The sequence below is a fragment of the Nerophis ophidion genome, linkage group LG08 (genome assembly GCF_033978795.1).
Source record: "Nerophis ophidion isolate RoL-2023_Sa linkage group LG08, RoL_Noph_v1.0, whole genome shotgun sequence".
NCBI lineage: Eukaryota > Metazoa > Chordata > Actinopteri > Syngnathiformes > Syngnathidae > Nerophis > Nerophis ophidion.
The window spans coordinates 48,212,724-48,231,410 of NC_084618.1; the positions used below are offsets into that span (position 1 = coordinate 48,212,724).

Here is an 18,687-nt window from a genome sequence, read left to right on the forward strand (position 1 = left end):
CAGCCTGTTTTCACTTCCGCTTTCCCACAATATAAACAGCATGCCTGCCCAATGACGTTATAACTGTAGAATGATCGAGGGCGAGTTCTTGGTTTCTTATGTGGGTTTATTGTGAGGCAGTTTCATTAACGTCCTCCCAGCGCGGTAACAACACACAACAAAAGCAGTCACGTTTTTGTCTAACGTAAAGCAGTTCGTCTGCCGTAAACAGCAATGTTGTGACACTCTTAAACAGGACAATACTGCCATCTACTGTACATGCACCACAGCACCTCCAAGCAACTTCAAGCCTTTACTAATACCCTCCTCCATTCACATCCCATCTCTCCCGGATTGTAAATAACCTAATGTAAATAATCAAATGTATTTCTAATGCATATACTTGTTCTCTGCTCGCTGTACATATCCTACTAAGTAAGACCTACACTGTTTCAATGTCCATTTTTCTGTTGATGCAATTGTTGATGACTGAAGTAGTGATATCAACCAAAGCTCCTCATCCTACCCCTCAGATTGTAAATAATGTAAATAATTCAATGTATATACTATGATGATTAACTTGTGTGATCTCTGTATTATGCTGATAGTATATATTTGTACCATGAATTGATTAACGTGGACCTCCGACTTAAACAAGTTGAAAAACTTATTCGGGTGTTACCATTTAGTGGTCAATTGTACGGAATATGTACTGTACTGTGCAATCTACTAATACAAGTTTCAATCAATCAATCAATCAATCAATCATGCATATATGACAATAACGTCCACGCTTTTAGAGAGTGCAGTGCACAACTGTGCACATAACAGCTGTAAATATACTCCTCCCCTCTTAGCCACGCCCCCAACCACGCCCCGCCCCTCAACCACGCCCCATGCCATTCTACACGACAAAACAGGTACAAGCTTGGAAAAGCATGGAAGTCCATAACTTTTTTTTGTGTGGCTGGGTCAAGGAAATTGGTATCAAGACTCTCCCAGATAAATATACATCGTTTTTACCTGGATACGGTTGCATTTTATGATTTAACTTCGTGTCTACAATCATGTTTGTTGCCTGCCCTTATGGTAGCGCGCGCCATATGTGAACAGTGTGTTTTCCCCAGTCTTAATCAAAATATAACTATAGATGTCAACATTGTGTATGTGCTGAAAACTTAATTTATGATTATTACCTTTGGTAAAAGGTGTTGGTGCTTTTTGAAACATTCATTGCAAAAACATGGTTTAGGAAACACAAATAATATCATGATAATACTTAAATGGGAAACATTAAACATGAAAAGTCTGTCAAAGAAACACTGCAATCCTGTGCATTCTTCGGCTCTGCTCCCTTGTACTGGAGTGCGTGATATTTTTGTCGGCTTTTTTCATATAATCTTGCACTCTTCAGCCATTCTTGATAACCTCTCGAGGAACTCTGAAGAAACGTTGATCTTTTTCGCGATTTGAACGGTCTGTACTGCCGAAAACAATATTAGCATACGGTAATTTTCTTCGAGAAATGCTAAATGGCGCCTAGTACCCATTGAGAACAGATGCTGGCTTGACCACCACACTTTCAATGACCCGGACGTGACTTCATTTTGAATCCAAGCAATAATAAAAGGTTTCCCAGGGGCACACAATGTGGTCACCTGCACCATGCATTGCTAGATTAGCATTAGACTGGAGTCAAAGCAGTCTTAGACCTTTTGTCATTTGTGGCTCATGCATTCATTCAGGATCTCTCGCCAAAATGAAGGCAGCTTTTTTGACAGACCTTAGCCTCCCTTAAGATCTTCATCTTTCCAAGTCCAGATCTTTCTACTGAAAATCACCAGAAGTCAGGTTTAGTTTATACAGCAACAGCTAAAATTTTAAGCTTGTTCTTTTACCCGGTTTGTTGAAATCATGGACCACAGAAGTAGTATAGTCACCCTCCTGTTCCTGTTCATCAGCCTTTCAAAACCCGATGGGATGACTCACCTTTTCAGGACAGTCGCACAAAGTCTGTTTTCAAACTGCTGACCAATGTATTAGTCACTACACTTGTGAAAAAAGAACCTGACAAACTTTAGCCATTGGTCAAGTTTGGAATCCTATTTAGAGAGTTTGACGTCATTGTACATTTGAACACATCAGCATTACGTCTAATCCTGTTAAGTTGAGAACACTTTGACACATAAATAATAATGATTGGCTAAAAGTCGAGGGTAAAGATCAAGTACATCTCAGTGTAAGCTAGTCAGTGCCACAGTTTAGGTTTTTAGGTGTTACAAATGTTAACGTAACTGCCACACAAGAGAATTAGAGGCAACAATGGCGAATCCGGAGCAATCTGTCGAATTAAAACTGCTGTTTTTAGGATGCAAGTACAGAGGTGGCTTCACACCATTGATGTAACAGGTTACATTAGACCTGGACAATATACGATCCGTTAGGATTTTCAAGCCGGCTCGTCGGACATTTCCAAATAATTTTTTCAGACCTTTAACATCAAAACTATAGCCGCCGTTAATGATGTGCAGTGCTGTTTTCAAGTTACTGTAAGTCTTGAAATATACGAGAATTTCAATGGCTGGATTCTGCCCTTTTTAGTGATGTACGAGTTGTTACGATAATCCATGTCACAGAAACTCAGACTAAGGACCAAGCAGTGTGGATGGAGTTTGTTTCCACAGAGTGTTTCCAGAGCGGTCCAGCCTGTAACACGGGTGTCAGGTACAGACGCGGAAGCAGAAGTTTACAAAAATGTTCTGCAGACAAGTGATACTTTATTAGATTGTAGTTGGGTTTTTTTACCCTTTGCGTTCATATTGTTTGTTGCATTTTTTTGCCTTTTGCTTGATTGTAAAAGATGTCAAACACGGAGGTGGTATAACAAGTAAATAAGGAGCAACTTTCATATATTGTTGATATTCATTGTTTTATCATTCATAATTAATATTGTAAATCCCACATTCTTTATTTACCTGTACGTTATGGGTTTCTTAAAAAAAAAATGTATTTACATTTTTGAGATGGTCTGTCGTAACGTTTTTAGCATTCAATCAGATATTTTTCAGAATTTTTTTATCCGTGTTTCTGAAAAAAAGGGACTCAAGCACACATACTGTACGGGAAATTTTTCCAATTATATTTATTATACACATACACATCGGCCCCCAGACACATGTTTTTCTCTTTATGTGGCCCCTGAGTCAAAAATAATTACCCAGGCCAGGGCTGGAGCATAGATGTGAAGTGTACTGTGACAGTCCCTCACTGTCGTCTGGGTTCCATGGACCACCAAGCACAGACATGACTGGAGCAGGTTGTGACTTTGTTTATTTTTCAATAAACCTTTTGTGCAGGTCGAGTCGCTTTTCAGATCCTCTTCCCTCAAACCGGCTTTACAGCCGCCCTCGTCTTCTTCTTTCTCTCGGTCGCTTCCGCTATTCCTGCAGTGCTCGCGTCTCTCCAACTCCTTCTGCTCCTGTCCTCTCGGCCGCTGCCCTTTTACACATTGACAGGTGATTACAGAATTGCACCCAGGTGAGCGTTCCACAAACCTGCCGTCCATCTCGGAGACCATCCCGGCACTCCCCGCCTCGCTGCAGGTCCGCCGGCCACGCCCCCTCACAGTACATTCTGTACCACAGCAACGTGTTTCCTTGCCTACATTGTGAGGAACTGAAACCATTTCATTACTTTTCCTGGTGACTAATCCATTACTAGTTCAGTTACTTTTTTGGGTAAAGTAACTAGTAACTATAACTACTATAATTATTTTTTTGAAGTAATTTGCCCAACAATCATCCGTACCATATTGATCGGTATTTCTCCCTTTTCTGAGCATTTTAAAATTTTCACTTCACTTTTACTTTCCTTTTCTTTGAGGTCAGTGTTACCTCTACTTACAAGTAACACAATTGAGTATTTTGAGATATAAGCAGTCCCTCTGATTTTTTTGTGTGCGTTAAAATCAATATTTCAGTTATAAGCCTCTACGCCGCCGGTTGAAGTAGAGACTGCTGATGGTGTGTTTGACAAAATTCAGTTTGTCGGGTCTTGAAACTTGACAATCGAGGACTCAGTACACAGCCACAGCTTGCTTTCGACTCTGACCTCCGATCTGTTATTAAAATACGTCCATGTGCAACATAACCAACAATAATCATTTTTATTTTTGCACTGCAGAGAAGCAGCCCGTAGAATATACCTAAAAAAGTTGGTTCCTTGAGGTAAATATTACATTATTTCATAAAACTACGGTGGTTATTTGTTGATTATATTTTTGTATTGTTTTTCATACAATATTTATTTTATAAAAGTTTGTTTTTATTTTTCATAGGCATGTTCCATGTTAAAATTGTGGGTTTCTGGGCTGTTGAAATTGATGTAAAATAATTTCAATGAGCAGGGCTGATTTGAGATAAGTGTTTTGAGTTACGAGCTTGTCCGCGGAACCAATTGAGCTCGTAAGTTGAGGTACTTCAGTACCACTGCAATCATAAGAGTATGACATAATGAAGCGTAAAAAGTTTTCGAAAAAGTGACGTTCTTCCTCAGTGTAGTGAACACGCGCATGTAAGTCGTTATCTTTTTTTTTTGACCAGTAAAAATTATTGCACCGTATACACCAAACATCGTAAAATGAGTACAGACTGCTGTACTTGTTTTGTTAAAGTAAAAGATTTTTGTAGAAATAGCCCTCTATGCATGTCCACTACAGAGGACGCTAGCTTTGATGAGGATTTAGTATTCTTGTCTCGGACAAAATATTTACTCCTTATTTTTTAGTACCTCCCATTCAAGTGGCATATTTGATCACTGTGTGTCATAGTCAGGCATTAGTACTAACTGGCTTGTTTCCTTATTTTGAGACAAAGTAGGTCAGTGAAGAAAGCCCAATTCTATGAGGCTAAAAGTGGGACAAGTGGCACCTGTTATACTAATAGTTTAATTCCAAATAGTGTGATTTAATGTAGTAGTCCAGCAATAGCAGAAGTAACATTAACTTGATTGTGATTAAACTAATAAAGTGCATAATACACCTTAGCTTGCAATTAAGTTATTGTTGTGAACTTTATTAAACTGTGATGAGCATACAGTTCAAGCCACCCCCATTTTTGCTTTTTATTAATGACGGCAGTAACATTGAGTTTTTTACTGAAGAATGTGAGTTCTCGCTGACAGCAGCCGCCATTGTTGTGGTTGATTTTCAGTCTTTTCAGCCTGAATGGATGAGTTCTTGTGTTGTCTGCCAGGGGCTCTTCTGGCATGCTGTGAATGTGGAGCCAAAGGCAGTCTGGGTTGTAGAAGGTTAACCATCTGGAATGGTGCATTATTTAATCTTGCATATGCCTAATTAGGTCCGAAGGTGTTAATGTTAATGTATTTTTTTTAATTTGAAGCAGTGAAATAATTATTTGAGCCCCTATTTATTTAGTAAGTTAATTTTCTTGCAAAGAGATAAACTGTCCGGGATTTTATGGTAGGTTGATCCTCCATGAACCAGCAGGAATTGTGAACCTCACAGACGAACTATTTGCCCATGAAGCACATTAATTGGACTAGAATTGAAGACCCCTTTTATGCTGCACACCAAATCTGATTTTTTTGCCTTTACGTGACACAGGTCTGATTTGTTTATGCAGTTTAAATGCTCTAAAGTGCTCAAAATCTGATCTTTTGGCATCAGATTCAGGCCACATCAGGAGGTAGTCGTGATTCCGATTGGAAATTTATCTTTTCAAATGTGACTTCAGTCTAAACGTAATGCGACCTGCATTTGATTTTGTTCGTCAGCTTTGGGTGAGCTACGTTGCTCGAGTGCGCCGGAAAGACGCAGTCGCCAGTGAAAATGGATACTTCTTCACAACATCCAGTTTTGGGTTTTATTTAATTTTCAGTGCATCGCTAGTAAATAGAGTGCAAATAATGTAATATATGAGTATATGTTTTGAATCCGAAGAAATAGCAACTGTTAAAGGACTGTGGCGCATTTGCTTATATGTGAGTTGAAAAATAAAGCTCACAAAGATCCACGCTGATGTCCGTGTCTCCTCTACTTAACAGCCATAAAAAGATTGCAACCCTCCCAAATATACTACACTATACACATCCATTCATACATTTTATTAATTTTATTTACTTTCACATGAAAAAAACATTAATTTTTAAGGTTATTTTGTTTTGAAGCAGTAGCGACTTTCTTCCTGTCAACTTCCTTTGTTTTCACTTTATCAAAGTGCGCATGCAAGTGAAGTTGCGGCCTCATTGGGTCCTGTGCGCGTTTAAACTGGAGTCTAATAAAAATCACATTTTACTTGTCGTGTCAACAATCAACTGGAAAAAATCAGGGCTCAAAAATATCAGATTTGGGCCACTTTGGCCTGCATTGTAAACGTTGTCTATGAAGACTCCCTGCTCCTTCCTTTGCCTATGATGGAAGTCTATAAACATCTGCTAAACAAACCCAAACACAATGACAGGCAATCAATGTCCACTTCCGGGTGTGACTAACCATTGTTGTCCGCCCTCAAGAAGTAAGCACAAGAAGAGATCTCATACGGACACGGTAATGATAGAGATAAAAAAAATGTGATCAATGCAATTAAAAAAAACTAACCGTGCTAAAAATGACTTCAATTATCCATCCATCCATCCATTTGCTACCGCTTATTCCCTTTTGGGGTCGCGGGGGGCGCTGGCGCCTATCTCAGCTACAATCGGGCGGAAGGCGTGTACACCCTGGACAAGTCGCCACCTCATCGCAGGGCCAACACAGATAGACAGACAACATTCACACTCACATTCACACACTAGGGACCATTTAGTGTTGCCAATCAACCTATCCCCAGGTGCATGTCTTTGGAAGTGGGAGGAAGCCGGAGCACCCCGAGGTAACCCACGCATTCACGGGGAGAACATGCAAACTCCACACAGAAAGATCCCGAGCCTGGGATTGAACCCAAGACTGAAGAACTTTCATATTGTGAGGCAGACGCACTAACCCCTCTGCCACCGTGAAGCCCAATTAATTAATTCCAAATAATGCAATAATGTGACACCTTCAATAGAAATATGAGACAATTTCAAAGGAGGAACAAACTGATGTTTTTATTTGGCTTGGTGAGTCTGTAACACATTTGGCGAGTTCACAATGAAAGGAGACAGCGCCCCCTTATGTATGACGGATACATGTTCCTCTTGCAACTTCCATCCATCCATCCATTTTCTACCGCTTGTCCCTTTTTGGAGTCGCGGGGGGTGCTGGAGCCTATCTCAAATGCATCTGGGTGGAAGTGCAGACTCTATTATTATTATTGTTTTAAACATTTGTTTTTTGCTTGTACTTGGTCATATGACTTCTTCTCGGAAGTGAAAACCAGAGGGGGTCAACCAAGCCAAGAGGGCTGTTCTATAGCAAGCAGCGCACGAACTATCCGTTATTTAAATTCACATTTACATAATATTTCTGTATAAATAACTAATTTACAACGTATATATCTGTGGCTTATAATCCAGTGCGGCTAATATACGGAAGAATTAGAGACGTCATATTTGTAATATGTGCTGATATTTTAGCGGACATCAGTTAAGACAAGTTGTAAGGATCCACAATGCCTCGTGTGACGTCATAGGTCTACCAGAAAAGCAATTAATTGGTCCACGCTATAATGAAATAAACACCCCCTGTGTACAAATAGGTACACGGTGTATGACCAATAGCCACATTAATCAGAGCAGTGGGAGATTATGTAATTTCACCTAATTGGGTTAAAAATATTTTTTGCAAACTAGTAATTATAATCCGTGAATGTGCCATTGTTGAGTGTCTGTGCTGAAAAGAGCTCGGCTGAGTAACCGTGTAATACTCCTCCAAATCAGTAGGTGGCAGGAGGGAGCTAATTGCTTTGTAGATGTTTGTTGTGATCACAATATGCAAACGACAGCGGGAGGCAGCGTGCAGGTAAAAAAGTATCTAACGCTTAAACCAAAAATAAACAAAAGGCAAGTGCCGCTAAGAAAAAGGCATTGATGCTTAGGGATGACTATGCAAAACAAAACTAAAACTGAATTGGCTGCAAAGTAAACACAAACAAAATGCTGGACGACGGCCAAAACTTACAGCGTATGGAGCAGACAGTGTCCACAAAGTACATCGGTACATGACATGACAATCATCAATGTCCCCACAAAGAAGGATAGTGTCCGCACAACTTACATAGTCTTGATTGCCAAAACAAAGCAAGTGGAGAGAATAGCGTTCAGGGAAGACATGAAACTGCTACAGGAAAATACCAACAAAAGAGGAAAAGCCACCAAAATAGGAGCGTAAGACAAGAACTAAAACACTACACACAGGAAAACACCAAAAACCGCAAAATAAGTCACGGCGTGATGTGACAGGTCATGATAGTACACCTAATTTGAGACAAGAGTTATAGTAAAAATACAAAAAAACGAATTATTTGAGAAATCAGACCAATTATGTGCAGGCAAACCTAGTTAGTGATCACTGAAAGTGTTTTATCATGGCCAAGTAGTTAAAGGTGATGTCAATCAATTGAGGACTGCTGTCAATGCAATGGTGGGCCACAAAATGACTGCCAGTTTTATTTTCTTGAGCAAAAAAAAAAAGAGAATTTATTAGTGAAATTAAGGTCATCTGGAAGGCTTTAGTTCCTTTAAAGACACAAAACGAAACTGCAAGTCTTTTTTGGTGTAGCCTGTATGCTGTGTAAGCATAAAAGCCTTTTTCTGATGCAAATATAGTTAAGTATGTGCAATGTGTGGGATAGTTGAGGCTATGTCTGAGGGCAAAGCGAAACAGGAGATGTCAGATAAAATCAAACAAATACCTCAAAACTGTCTGGAGATCTTTAGGAGTGACATCAAAGAGACCTATCCTCACTTTCCAACTCTTCATCAGCACGATCACGACCAGTTGCCTTCTTTGAGAGGTTGGCTTAACATTTCAAAGGGCGACTTTGACAGCTTCCAGTGGTGCTCTGCACGGGATCTCCATTGGATCTGTTGAAAAATGTTGAGGAGAACATGTTTCCATGGGCGAGTACTGCAAACAGTTGATTGACCCGAGGGAGTATATCACTTTGAGTGAAGCAGACTTTGATCTGGGGACCTTCTGGACAAAGGTGGTTACAGCTAGTCTTTTTCCCAACCTTTAAAAGGTTGGCATCTTTGTGGTAACCATCTTTGGTTCCGCATAACAGTGTGAGTCGGCATTTTCCACTAGTGGCTTCAAGGCCTACTGAAATGAGATTTTCTTATTTAAACGGGGATAGCAGGTCCATTCTATGTGTCATACTTGATCGTTTCGCGATATCGCCATATTTTTGCTGAAAGGATTTAGTAGAGAACATCCACGATAAAGTTCGCAACTTTCGGTGCTAAGAGAAATGCCCTGCCACAACCGGAAGTCGAAGACGATGACGTCATAAGTTGACGGTTTCCTCACATATTCACATTGTTTTTAATTGGAGCCTCCAACAAAAAGTGCTATTCGGACCGAGAAAACAACAATTTCCCCATTAATTTGAGCGAGGATGAAAGATTTGTGTTTGAGGATATTGATAGCGACGGACTAGAAAAAAAAAATAAAAAGTTAAAAAAAAAATAAAACACGATTCCGATGTTTTTAGACACATTTAGTAGGATCATTCTGGGAAATCCCTTATCTTTCTATTGTGTTGCTAGTGTTTTAGTGAGTTAAATAGTACCTGGTACTCGGAAGGGTGTCTCCACGGGTGTCTTGACGCGCAGTGTCTCAGGGGAGTCGACGGCACCTATGGACGGCACAAGCGCAGCTTTTCTCCGGTAAGAAGCGACTTTTTAACCACAATTTTTTCACCGAAACCTGCTGGTTGACATTCCGTCGTGTTTCATGTTCGCTTGACCGCGCTCTGATCCATAGGAAATTTTCACCTCCAGGAATTTTAAACAAGGAATCACCGTGTGTTTGTGTGGCTAAAGGCTAAAGCTTCCCAACTCCATCTTGCTACTTTGACTTCTCCAATATTAATTGAACAAATTGCAAAAGATTCAGCAACACAGCGCTCATACTTCCTAAAAACCCGTGACGCCTTGCGTACACGTCATCATTACAGGACGTTTTCAAGACGAAACTCCAAGCTTCACGCAATCGATTCCTTGCAAACAGTAAGCCTAATGATTATTGTCGATAAAAAAGAAACAAATCAATATTATTTTGAAAGCTAATTAAACACTAATGTATTGATAATGTATTGAAATAATGCAAGCACTTTCAAATGCAATTCACTTTTATTTTGCAAAAGTATTTTTTTAACATTGTTATTGGAAAATCAGTAAATTCAAAGTATCCTAACCAAATAATACATACAAAAAAATAAGATGGACTCTCAGTCTATGTTAGCAAAAAAATTCCAGTCCAATACAAGTAACAACCAAAAACATCCAAATTGGCCCTGTCTTTGTTTTGAAAAAACACTTAAATATAAAATCATACACACGAAAAAAATTAAGGAAATGGCTTATCGACACGCAAAATTGCACTTCATTGAATATTGAACATTTAGACACCGAGGTGTATAGTTGCATATACATTCCTTAACAACTACCACTGTTAATCCAGTAAGGACCATTGAAAACACACACAAGGCACTGTGCACAGGTGTGTTGTTAGGCCAGAAGCAAATCTGTTGCTACTTTATTTGGCGGATTTTGTCAAACAATTGCCGGCTTTCCAACTATAATATAAGGCAGCAGTTCTTTTTTAGATAAAACTACACTTTTAGTAAGTGCACAACATTTTGTTCTGTTGTGTTTGTATTCACTTTGTCGAACAAACATCTTATTGAGTGTTGACTGTCAAGGCAAAAGCTTTGCCACTCAAAAGTGCGGTATGTGTGTCGGGTGGGTCATGTGCGTGCAAGTTTGTTGTTTTGCCTTTTTTGTTGACGCCACTTTCGAACAAACTTCGCATACTGGCTCGTCCATGTGATCAGAACAGTTTGCTCATTTGGTTTAAAGATGATGTTGCATCTGGCTTTGCAAACCTTTTGAAATGTTGTTTTCTACTAAGCAGCCTTGCATTGCTCCTCACGAAGCTCACTGGCTGCACCCTGTGTGTGTATGTGAGTATATCAGTGCTCGCAGCCCCCCACACAGACTGGATGTCTGATGAGGGTTCACTCTGCTGTGGAACGTTAACAGTCCAGTCTGTTTGGAGGCTTAATAAGAATAATATTAGGATCTGACCATTATAGCTTTTTTTCAGAGACCCAAAGTGATTCACACTTAGAACACATTATTTATTCAATAATGGGTGGGGGAAGCAAGCAAAACGAATGTGAAAAGTCAGTGTCCACATGTTCATATTTTTGTGCTGACCGTGTTTCCTTCCTTATTTGGGTCATTCTCAATTTTATCATGCATTTCATTCTGAATCTAGATTTAAACTACTATCCCATGAGAAATTATTCAGATTAATCACACTAATGAATTTCAATTAATCACAATTAATAGCAGTGAAACATTTGCTTGCAAACAAGAATTAACTTTTCAAAAGACCCCAGTATTTGGAAACGAGGACAATTTTACTGTCAGAATCTGAATCAGTGGTAATTCATTGTGAATAATCCCATGTTTTCACAGCCCTAATATGAAGTTATTTGTTTATTGTTAATATTATTATCATTGTCATTTCTTAGGATGTTGTTTCATCATAGAAATAAGTTAACGTAAAACAGTTTAACACATATTTTGTTGCAAATTGTTCTGTACCTCCGACCTTCAATGGAAAGTAGAGTAGGTAAGAAGAAGTATGTTTTAAAACCCCAGCTTTAGACTTACCTAATGCCTCAAGTTAACTTCAATTTAAAATATATCTGCAAATATTTAAAATCCTCATACATCTAACAGTCGTCTATTTGAGGAAAGTCTTGTCTAAATAAATCTTTTTTTTGTTTTAAATTGTAAGACTCAGGATTTTGAACCTCTCCTCACAACAATAGTCTCTTTATTTCAATAGCAGTATCCCTGATAATCATTTGCAGACATATGTACCTTGCCTTTGTTGTCTTTTTGGTCATTCAATTGTATGCACACATGTTGAATTTGTCATGTCTACCTCTGGCAGTTTGTATTCTGATTGACTGTGGGATGAAATTGTGCGCTACAATAATCGTAAAATGAGAAGCTTAATGTGCGTCATTTGAATGCTTGACCATGCCTTAAATTGCCAAGTTTGTCCTACACTTTAAACCCTGCAGCTTATAAACTAGAAGAGCTATTTTATGGATATTTCTTCACTGGCGGCCATAATAAAAATAATTTTATATATAAAAAAAAAACAAGTTTAATTTTCCAGCCGTCCATAGCGTTGTACTCGTATGGCTTGTTCATTCATCACTCCAAGCAACGTTTGTAAGTTTGCTATTGTAATGTATTGACGCTAGCGTTTACGAGTCGTTTTTGTTATTAACATACAACGCCATTCTATTTGTATTGTCTAATTTTTACAAATTCCTCAGTAAATTCACTTAAACATCACCGTGGATTTATTGAGTCTGTTTAGCTGATTGGAGAGCTAGCTTCCCCAGCTAGTGGGTCCATGATGATGACTTCTGTTTTGTTTGATCAGCTGTTTTAATGCCATGTGACAGGCACTGTTTGTAAAAAAATTTAGGTCGGTATATGAACATTTATAAAATCTTTATGTATATATAACTAATTTTCCAACGTATACATCTGCGGTTTATAATCCGGTGCAGCTATAGTATGGAAACCATTTTTTTTCTTCTAAAGTTTTTGGGTGTGGCTTAAATCTTGGTGCGCTCTTTAGGTGGGTTGCATATGACGTCATATCCATTTTTTTCTTTGCGGCTTAGATCACACGATAGTCAAGCAGCTCGAGTGCAGCATTAAAACAAGTGAGAGTGAGTGTATAGCTTGATCAGAAAATACAGTTTTGCTGTTCTGTTCTTGGGTGTTTTAGTCGTTCAAATAGAGAGCTAGGAAAGAGCTTTTTATAGGAAGAAGTGCTTCATACAGGTAATAAAGTCAGCAGAAAAACTACAGCATGTGGAAGGAAATGGACCATGCTCATCTCATGTCTGCAGCGTTTACTTTGTAAAATTTTTGAACATTCGATTTGTTTGAGAAACTTTCTGTGATGCATTCGACTTTATTCTTTACAATAATAGTAGTGTTTGAGCGCAGAACTAAACGTAAAGAAATGATAAGATTTTGCATTAGTTTGTGTTCTTTTGTGGTTGCTATGCCTAAATATAACTACATAGACCTGGTTTTGCAAATAAACTAACATCATGTTAAAGGCCTACTGAAACCCACTACTACCGACCACGCAGTCTGATAGTTTATACATCAATGATGAAATATTAACATTGCAACACATGCCAACACGGCCGGTTTAGTTTACTAAATTACAATTTTAAATTTCCCGCAGTTTCCTGTTGAAAACGTCGTGGAATGATGACGCGTGTTTGTCACGTTATTGGTTAGACGGTACATATTAGCCCAGCACCACTTACGGCTAAAAGTCGTCTCTTTTCATCGCGCAATTACACGGTATTTTGGACATTTGTGATGCTGAATCTTTTGCAATTTGTTCAATTAATAATGGAGAAGTCAAAGTAGAAAGATGGAGGTGGGACGCTTTTAGCCTTTAGCCACACAAACACACGGTGTTTCCTTGTGTAAAATTTCCGGAGCTGAAGCTTTACTATGGATCAGAGCGGTCAAGCGAACATGGATCCCGACCAAATGTCAATCAGCAGTTTTCGGTGAGAACACTATGGTAATAAGTTTGCTCTTACCGGCGACATCGGAGCTTCCAGCAGCGTGACTTGCCTCAGAGACTCTGGCGTCAACACACGTACCCGTGGCCACACCCCTCCGACTTTAAGTACTATTTAATCCAACTAAAACACTAACACAATTGGCAGATAAGGGATTTTCCAGAATTATCATAGTAAATGTGTTTAATAACATCAGAAATCGTTTTTTTTTTTTTTTTAACTTTTTTTTAAACTTTTTTTTCTAGGCATTCACTCTTAAATTTCCTCATCCACGAATCTTTCATCCTCGCTCAAATTAATGGGGAAATTGTCGCTTTCTCGGTCCGAATAGCTCTATCTGCTGCTGGCTATGATTGTAAACAATGTGAGGATGTGAGGAGCTCTACAACCAGTGACGTCACGCGCACATCATCTGCTACTTCCGGTAAAGGCAAGGCTTTTTTATTAGCGACCTAAAGTTGCAAACTTTATCGTCGATGTTCTCTATTAAATCCTTTCAGCAAAAATATGGCAATATCGCGAAATGATCAAGTATGACACATAGAATGGACCTGCTATCCCCGTTTAAATAAGAAAATCTAATTTCAGCAGGCCTTTAAGTCCTAGTAATAAATATTGTGATTGTTTGTCCAATCCACCATATTTTTGTTGTCGATTTTCACACCAGAAACTAAAAGCTTAGTTGTGGTTGTGCAGGAAAGTCAAGTGCTGACACGGATGACCACATTATAACGTCTTCAATGATATTCGTTACCATCAAGAAAATATCCTTAATAGTATTACTAAAATAGATTAATAAATCTCTCATAGGGTCAACAGCATCACCGAATCTTGATATCGTTAGCAAAAATGGGATATTCTTCATCTCAGTTTGTTTATCATGACTGACTTAAGTATCTATTACACAAACTGCTGTATTAATCATTCACTGATGTAAAAGGCTTCACGGTGGAAGAGGGGTTAGTGCGTCTGCCCCACAATACGAAGGTCCTGCAGTCCTGGGTTCAATCCCAGGCTCGGGATCTTTCTGTGTGGAGTTTGCATGTTCTCCCCGTGAATGCATGGGTTCCTTCCGGGTACTCCGGCTTCCTCCCACCTCCAAAGACATGCACCTGGGAATAGGTTGATTGGCAACACTAAATTGGCCCTAGTGTGTGAATGTGAGTGTGAATGTTGTCCGTCTATCTGTGTTGGCCCTGCGATGAGGTGGCGACTTGTCCAGGGTGTACCCCGCCTTCCGCCCGATAGTAGCTAAGATAGGCGCCAGCGCCCCCCGTGACCCCAAAAGGAGTATAAGCGGTACACAATGGATGAATGGATGATGTAATTGTGCTACAAAAAGAAGTCAGTAAATGAACATATGTATTTGTAAACGGTCTGAAGTGGGAAAGGAGTAGGATTAAATGAGATTTGCTTCTTCATACTCCTTTTCGAACATGATGTAAAGTGAAATTATATGAAATTGTGTGATGCTGTAAGTGTGTTCATGTTCGAAATAAACTAAAGAAATACAGAAAGAAACATTGCTGAAGAACAAGGACATAAGGAGCTAAATAATGAGACAAAATGGGAACTTCACAGCATAAAAACAACTGCAGACATGAATTGTAGATGAAACTAATATTTGTAGCAGGAAATCAACTGCAAAAAAACTTATCCTTTTTCTCATTTGCATCACAATCACAGCAGCACGGCACTCGTTATGTCAATCAGGGTACGTTACTTAGTGATGCACAAATTAGTCCAACATTGTCTTTTATGGATTACTGTTTCATTTGTGAACCCCGTGTCGGTAAATACGTGATGTGCCTCCAATCTTTTCTTCTCGAAATACCGTAGGTGTCAGGTGAAGTGAGGTAGCAGTCGCCTCTTGGTGATGATAAACAGTTTAAATCTTCAAAAAATATTTTTCTTGAGAGTAAAAATCCACTCCATCCCAATTTAAATACTTTTTCATGATCGCTTTTATATTTGCCTTTAAACCTTTCAAAATACGCCTAAATCTCCACGGATTCAGGTAAATACACAGTGGCCTAAAGGGACTTAGACCACTGCCTGAAACCTCGATTTGCCTGGATGTGATTGCAACACACTTATAGTCCGTAAAATACACTATAAGTTGCTGTTTTTCTGTGTAATGTTAACTTCTGTTTTCACACATCCCAACTGAAAAAAATGTTTCATCACACCTGATTTATTTCTCTATTCTTCCTTGCTAGAGAACAGCATCGCTGAGTCGGCTTCCTGTGGAGGACATAAAAGACCCTCTGCCTCCTCACTGGAAGTGCTACATGTCTCCACAAGGGCGGCGATACTATGTCAACACGACAAACAACGGTAAGCATAAAGGAAACACTTAATATACAAGCTAAAATGGATGGCCCCTATCACTCCCTAGCACATGGGAGACACATCGTATGGTCAACAGTCTAGTTCATTAAAGTTAAAGCATGTAAATTGCAAATTTCATATTAACGTGTGAAAATAGAAGAAACCCATTTGCTGAATAATTTAGACTAATTTAGTGAATGACTGTTTGCTACCACACACACACACACACACACACACACACACACACACACACACACTTTCTAGATATATAAAGATTTGTATTTACAACATTAATCATATATACATACTATGCCAATATAAAAAAGCTTGTTGTGAAAAATGAGTTGGAATTTCACAAGATAAAGGTCTGAATTTCTCAAGAAAATCTTAGAATTTTGTCAGTATAATAATAAAAGTCGTAATTTTACTCAGCGCAAGTCAAAATTTTACAAGAAAAACTGAACATTTGTGCGATATTATAACAAGTTGGATTTTCACTCAATAATTTTCACGCAATTTTACACAAAAGAAAACTTAAAATGTTGGCAATATTATATTAATAAACGGAATTTTACTCAAAAAATGTCACTGTTACAAGAACAACAAAAACATTGGCAATATTGTGGTAGCATTAAAAAGTAATACTTTTACATAAAAAAATAATAATTTTATGAGAAAATATTGCAATATTACAGAAACAGAAATTAAATGAGAAATTGTTCCCCAAAAAGTTGACACAATGTGAGAAAAAGACTGCTTAATAAGATTTTTATTTTTGTATTTTTTTGTTGGTAATTGTTTTTTAATCTTCATTACTTACTTCAGGTTATTACAGTATGTCTCTATATAAACTACACTCATATTCATATATACATATGTGTATATATATATATATATATATATATATATATATATATATATATATATATATATATGTATATATATATATATATACATATATATATATATATATATATATCTGCGATGAGATGGTGACTTGTCTAGCATGTACTCTGCCTTCCGTTCGATTGTAGCTGAGATAGGCACCAGCGCCCTCAAAAGGAATAAGGGGTAAAAAGTGGATGGATGGCTATATATATATATATATATATATATATATTAGGGCTGGGCAACGATTAAAAATTTTAATCGAAGTTAATCGCACTATTTCTCCGATTAATCACGATTAACTGCATTGTATACGCAAAGCCCAATAATGAATTCAAAAGTAGTGTGTAATGCACCTTTATTGGAATATTCTCCCACATGAACAAAAGCGCCAAAACATTTGTTGTGCAAACACAATTTAAATCAGTCCTTGTTAAACAGTAGCAGTTAAATAGCATATTTTATGAAAATCAACTCAAAAAATGTAAATACAAACAATTAAGCTTATTGCCACTGCCAGGGTATTTAAGTTATCCTGTTTGTTATGGAAAATAAATATAATTTACAATCATTACATCTGAACAGGCAATTTCTAAATTAACAGCAGAAACATTTTTTTTTATCAGGGATCTTATGTTTAAAAAACCTATATTATAGGTAGTGGGCTGTTTTAGGGAATCCATCCATCCATTTTCTACCGCTTATTCCCTTTCGGGGTCGCGGGGGGCGCTGGCGCCTATCTCAGCTACAATCGGGCGGAAGGCGGGGTACACCCTGGACAAGTCGCCACCTCATCGCAGGGCCAACACAGATAGACAGACAACATTCACACTCACATTCACACACTAGGGCCAATTTAGTGTTGCCAATCAACCTATCCCCAGGTGCATGTCTTTGGAAGTGGGAGGAAGCCGGAGTACCCGGAGGGAACCCACGCATTCACGGGGAGAACATGCAAACTCCACACAGAAAGATCCCGAGCCTGGATTTGAACCCAGGACTGCAGGACCTTCGTATTGTGAGGCAGACGCACTAACCCCTCTGCCACCGTGAAGCCCTGTTTTAGGGAATGTTTGATCAAATTATCCGTAATAACAATATTAATAATGTTGTGTTTATTCTGCGCATTCCACTTAAAATAATTATGACCATATCTAGGAATTGATATGATGGGAATTATCCGATTGTTTGCTTGGTGCTTTGATAAATTGAACGCATCATATACTTGGTACTATATTGAGATGTTATGAACCAGGGAAAAAAAGAACTACCCTACCCAGCATGCAACAGGAGTGACGCGGTAGCCCGGTATAGGTTGTGTCGCCATGACAGCATCTTGTATGTTGTGATATGCACGCTCTGAAAGCAAACGTTAAGAACTCAGCCAACACTCCTCGTCTGCATTATTCATAAATAGACAGACAACACATATACTCCGCTGCTTCACAGGCCGCTGGATGTAGCCGGCAAAGTATTCCCATGCTAGCTAGCCGGTCTAGCAAGCACGCGTCATTCAGTCCAAAACGGCCTGATCTATCCACATTCAGAATTGTCTGGCGGTCGTAAGTGATCCCGGAGTGACCACGCTGTAAGCCAGCCATGAAATTTGCAGAATTGTCCGGTATTTTTGCCAAATGTTCCATCTTTACCAAGAGCCCCTCATCCGGGCGACGCCATC

At 38.7% G+C, this 18,687-nt stretch overlaps 1 protein-coding gene across 8 annotated transcripts in view; it reads left to right on the top strand.

The window, feature by feature from the left end:
• The window catches only part of LOC133557865 (growth arrest-specific protein 7-like), a 168,887-nt gene that overhangs the window by 45,321 nt on the left and 104,879 nt on the right, over nucleotides 1–18,687 (top strand). For 7 of the 8 annotated variants that reach the window (XM_061908743.1, XM_061908746.1, XM_061908741.1 and 4 more), the window contains one exon: nucleotides 16,010–16,127. In XM_061908743.1, the coding sequence (XP_061764727.1) occupies nucleotides 16,010–16,127 (118 nt within the window). Of the gene's footprint in view, nucleotides 1–16,009; nucleotides 16,128–18,687 lie in introns of those variants that run through there. The other variant, XM_061908748.1, reaches the window with a different exon arrangement.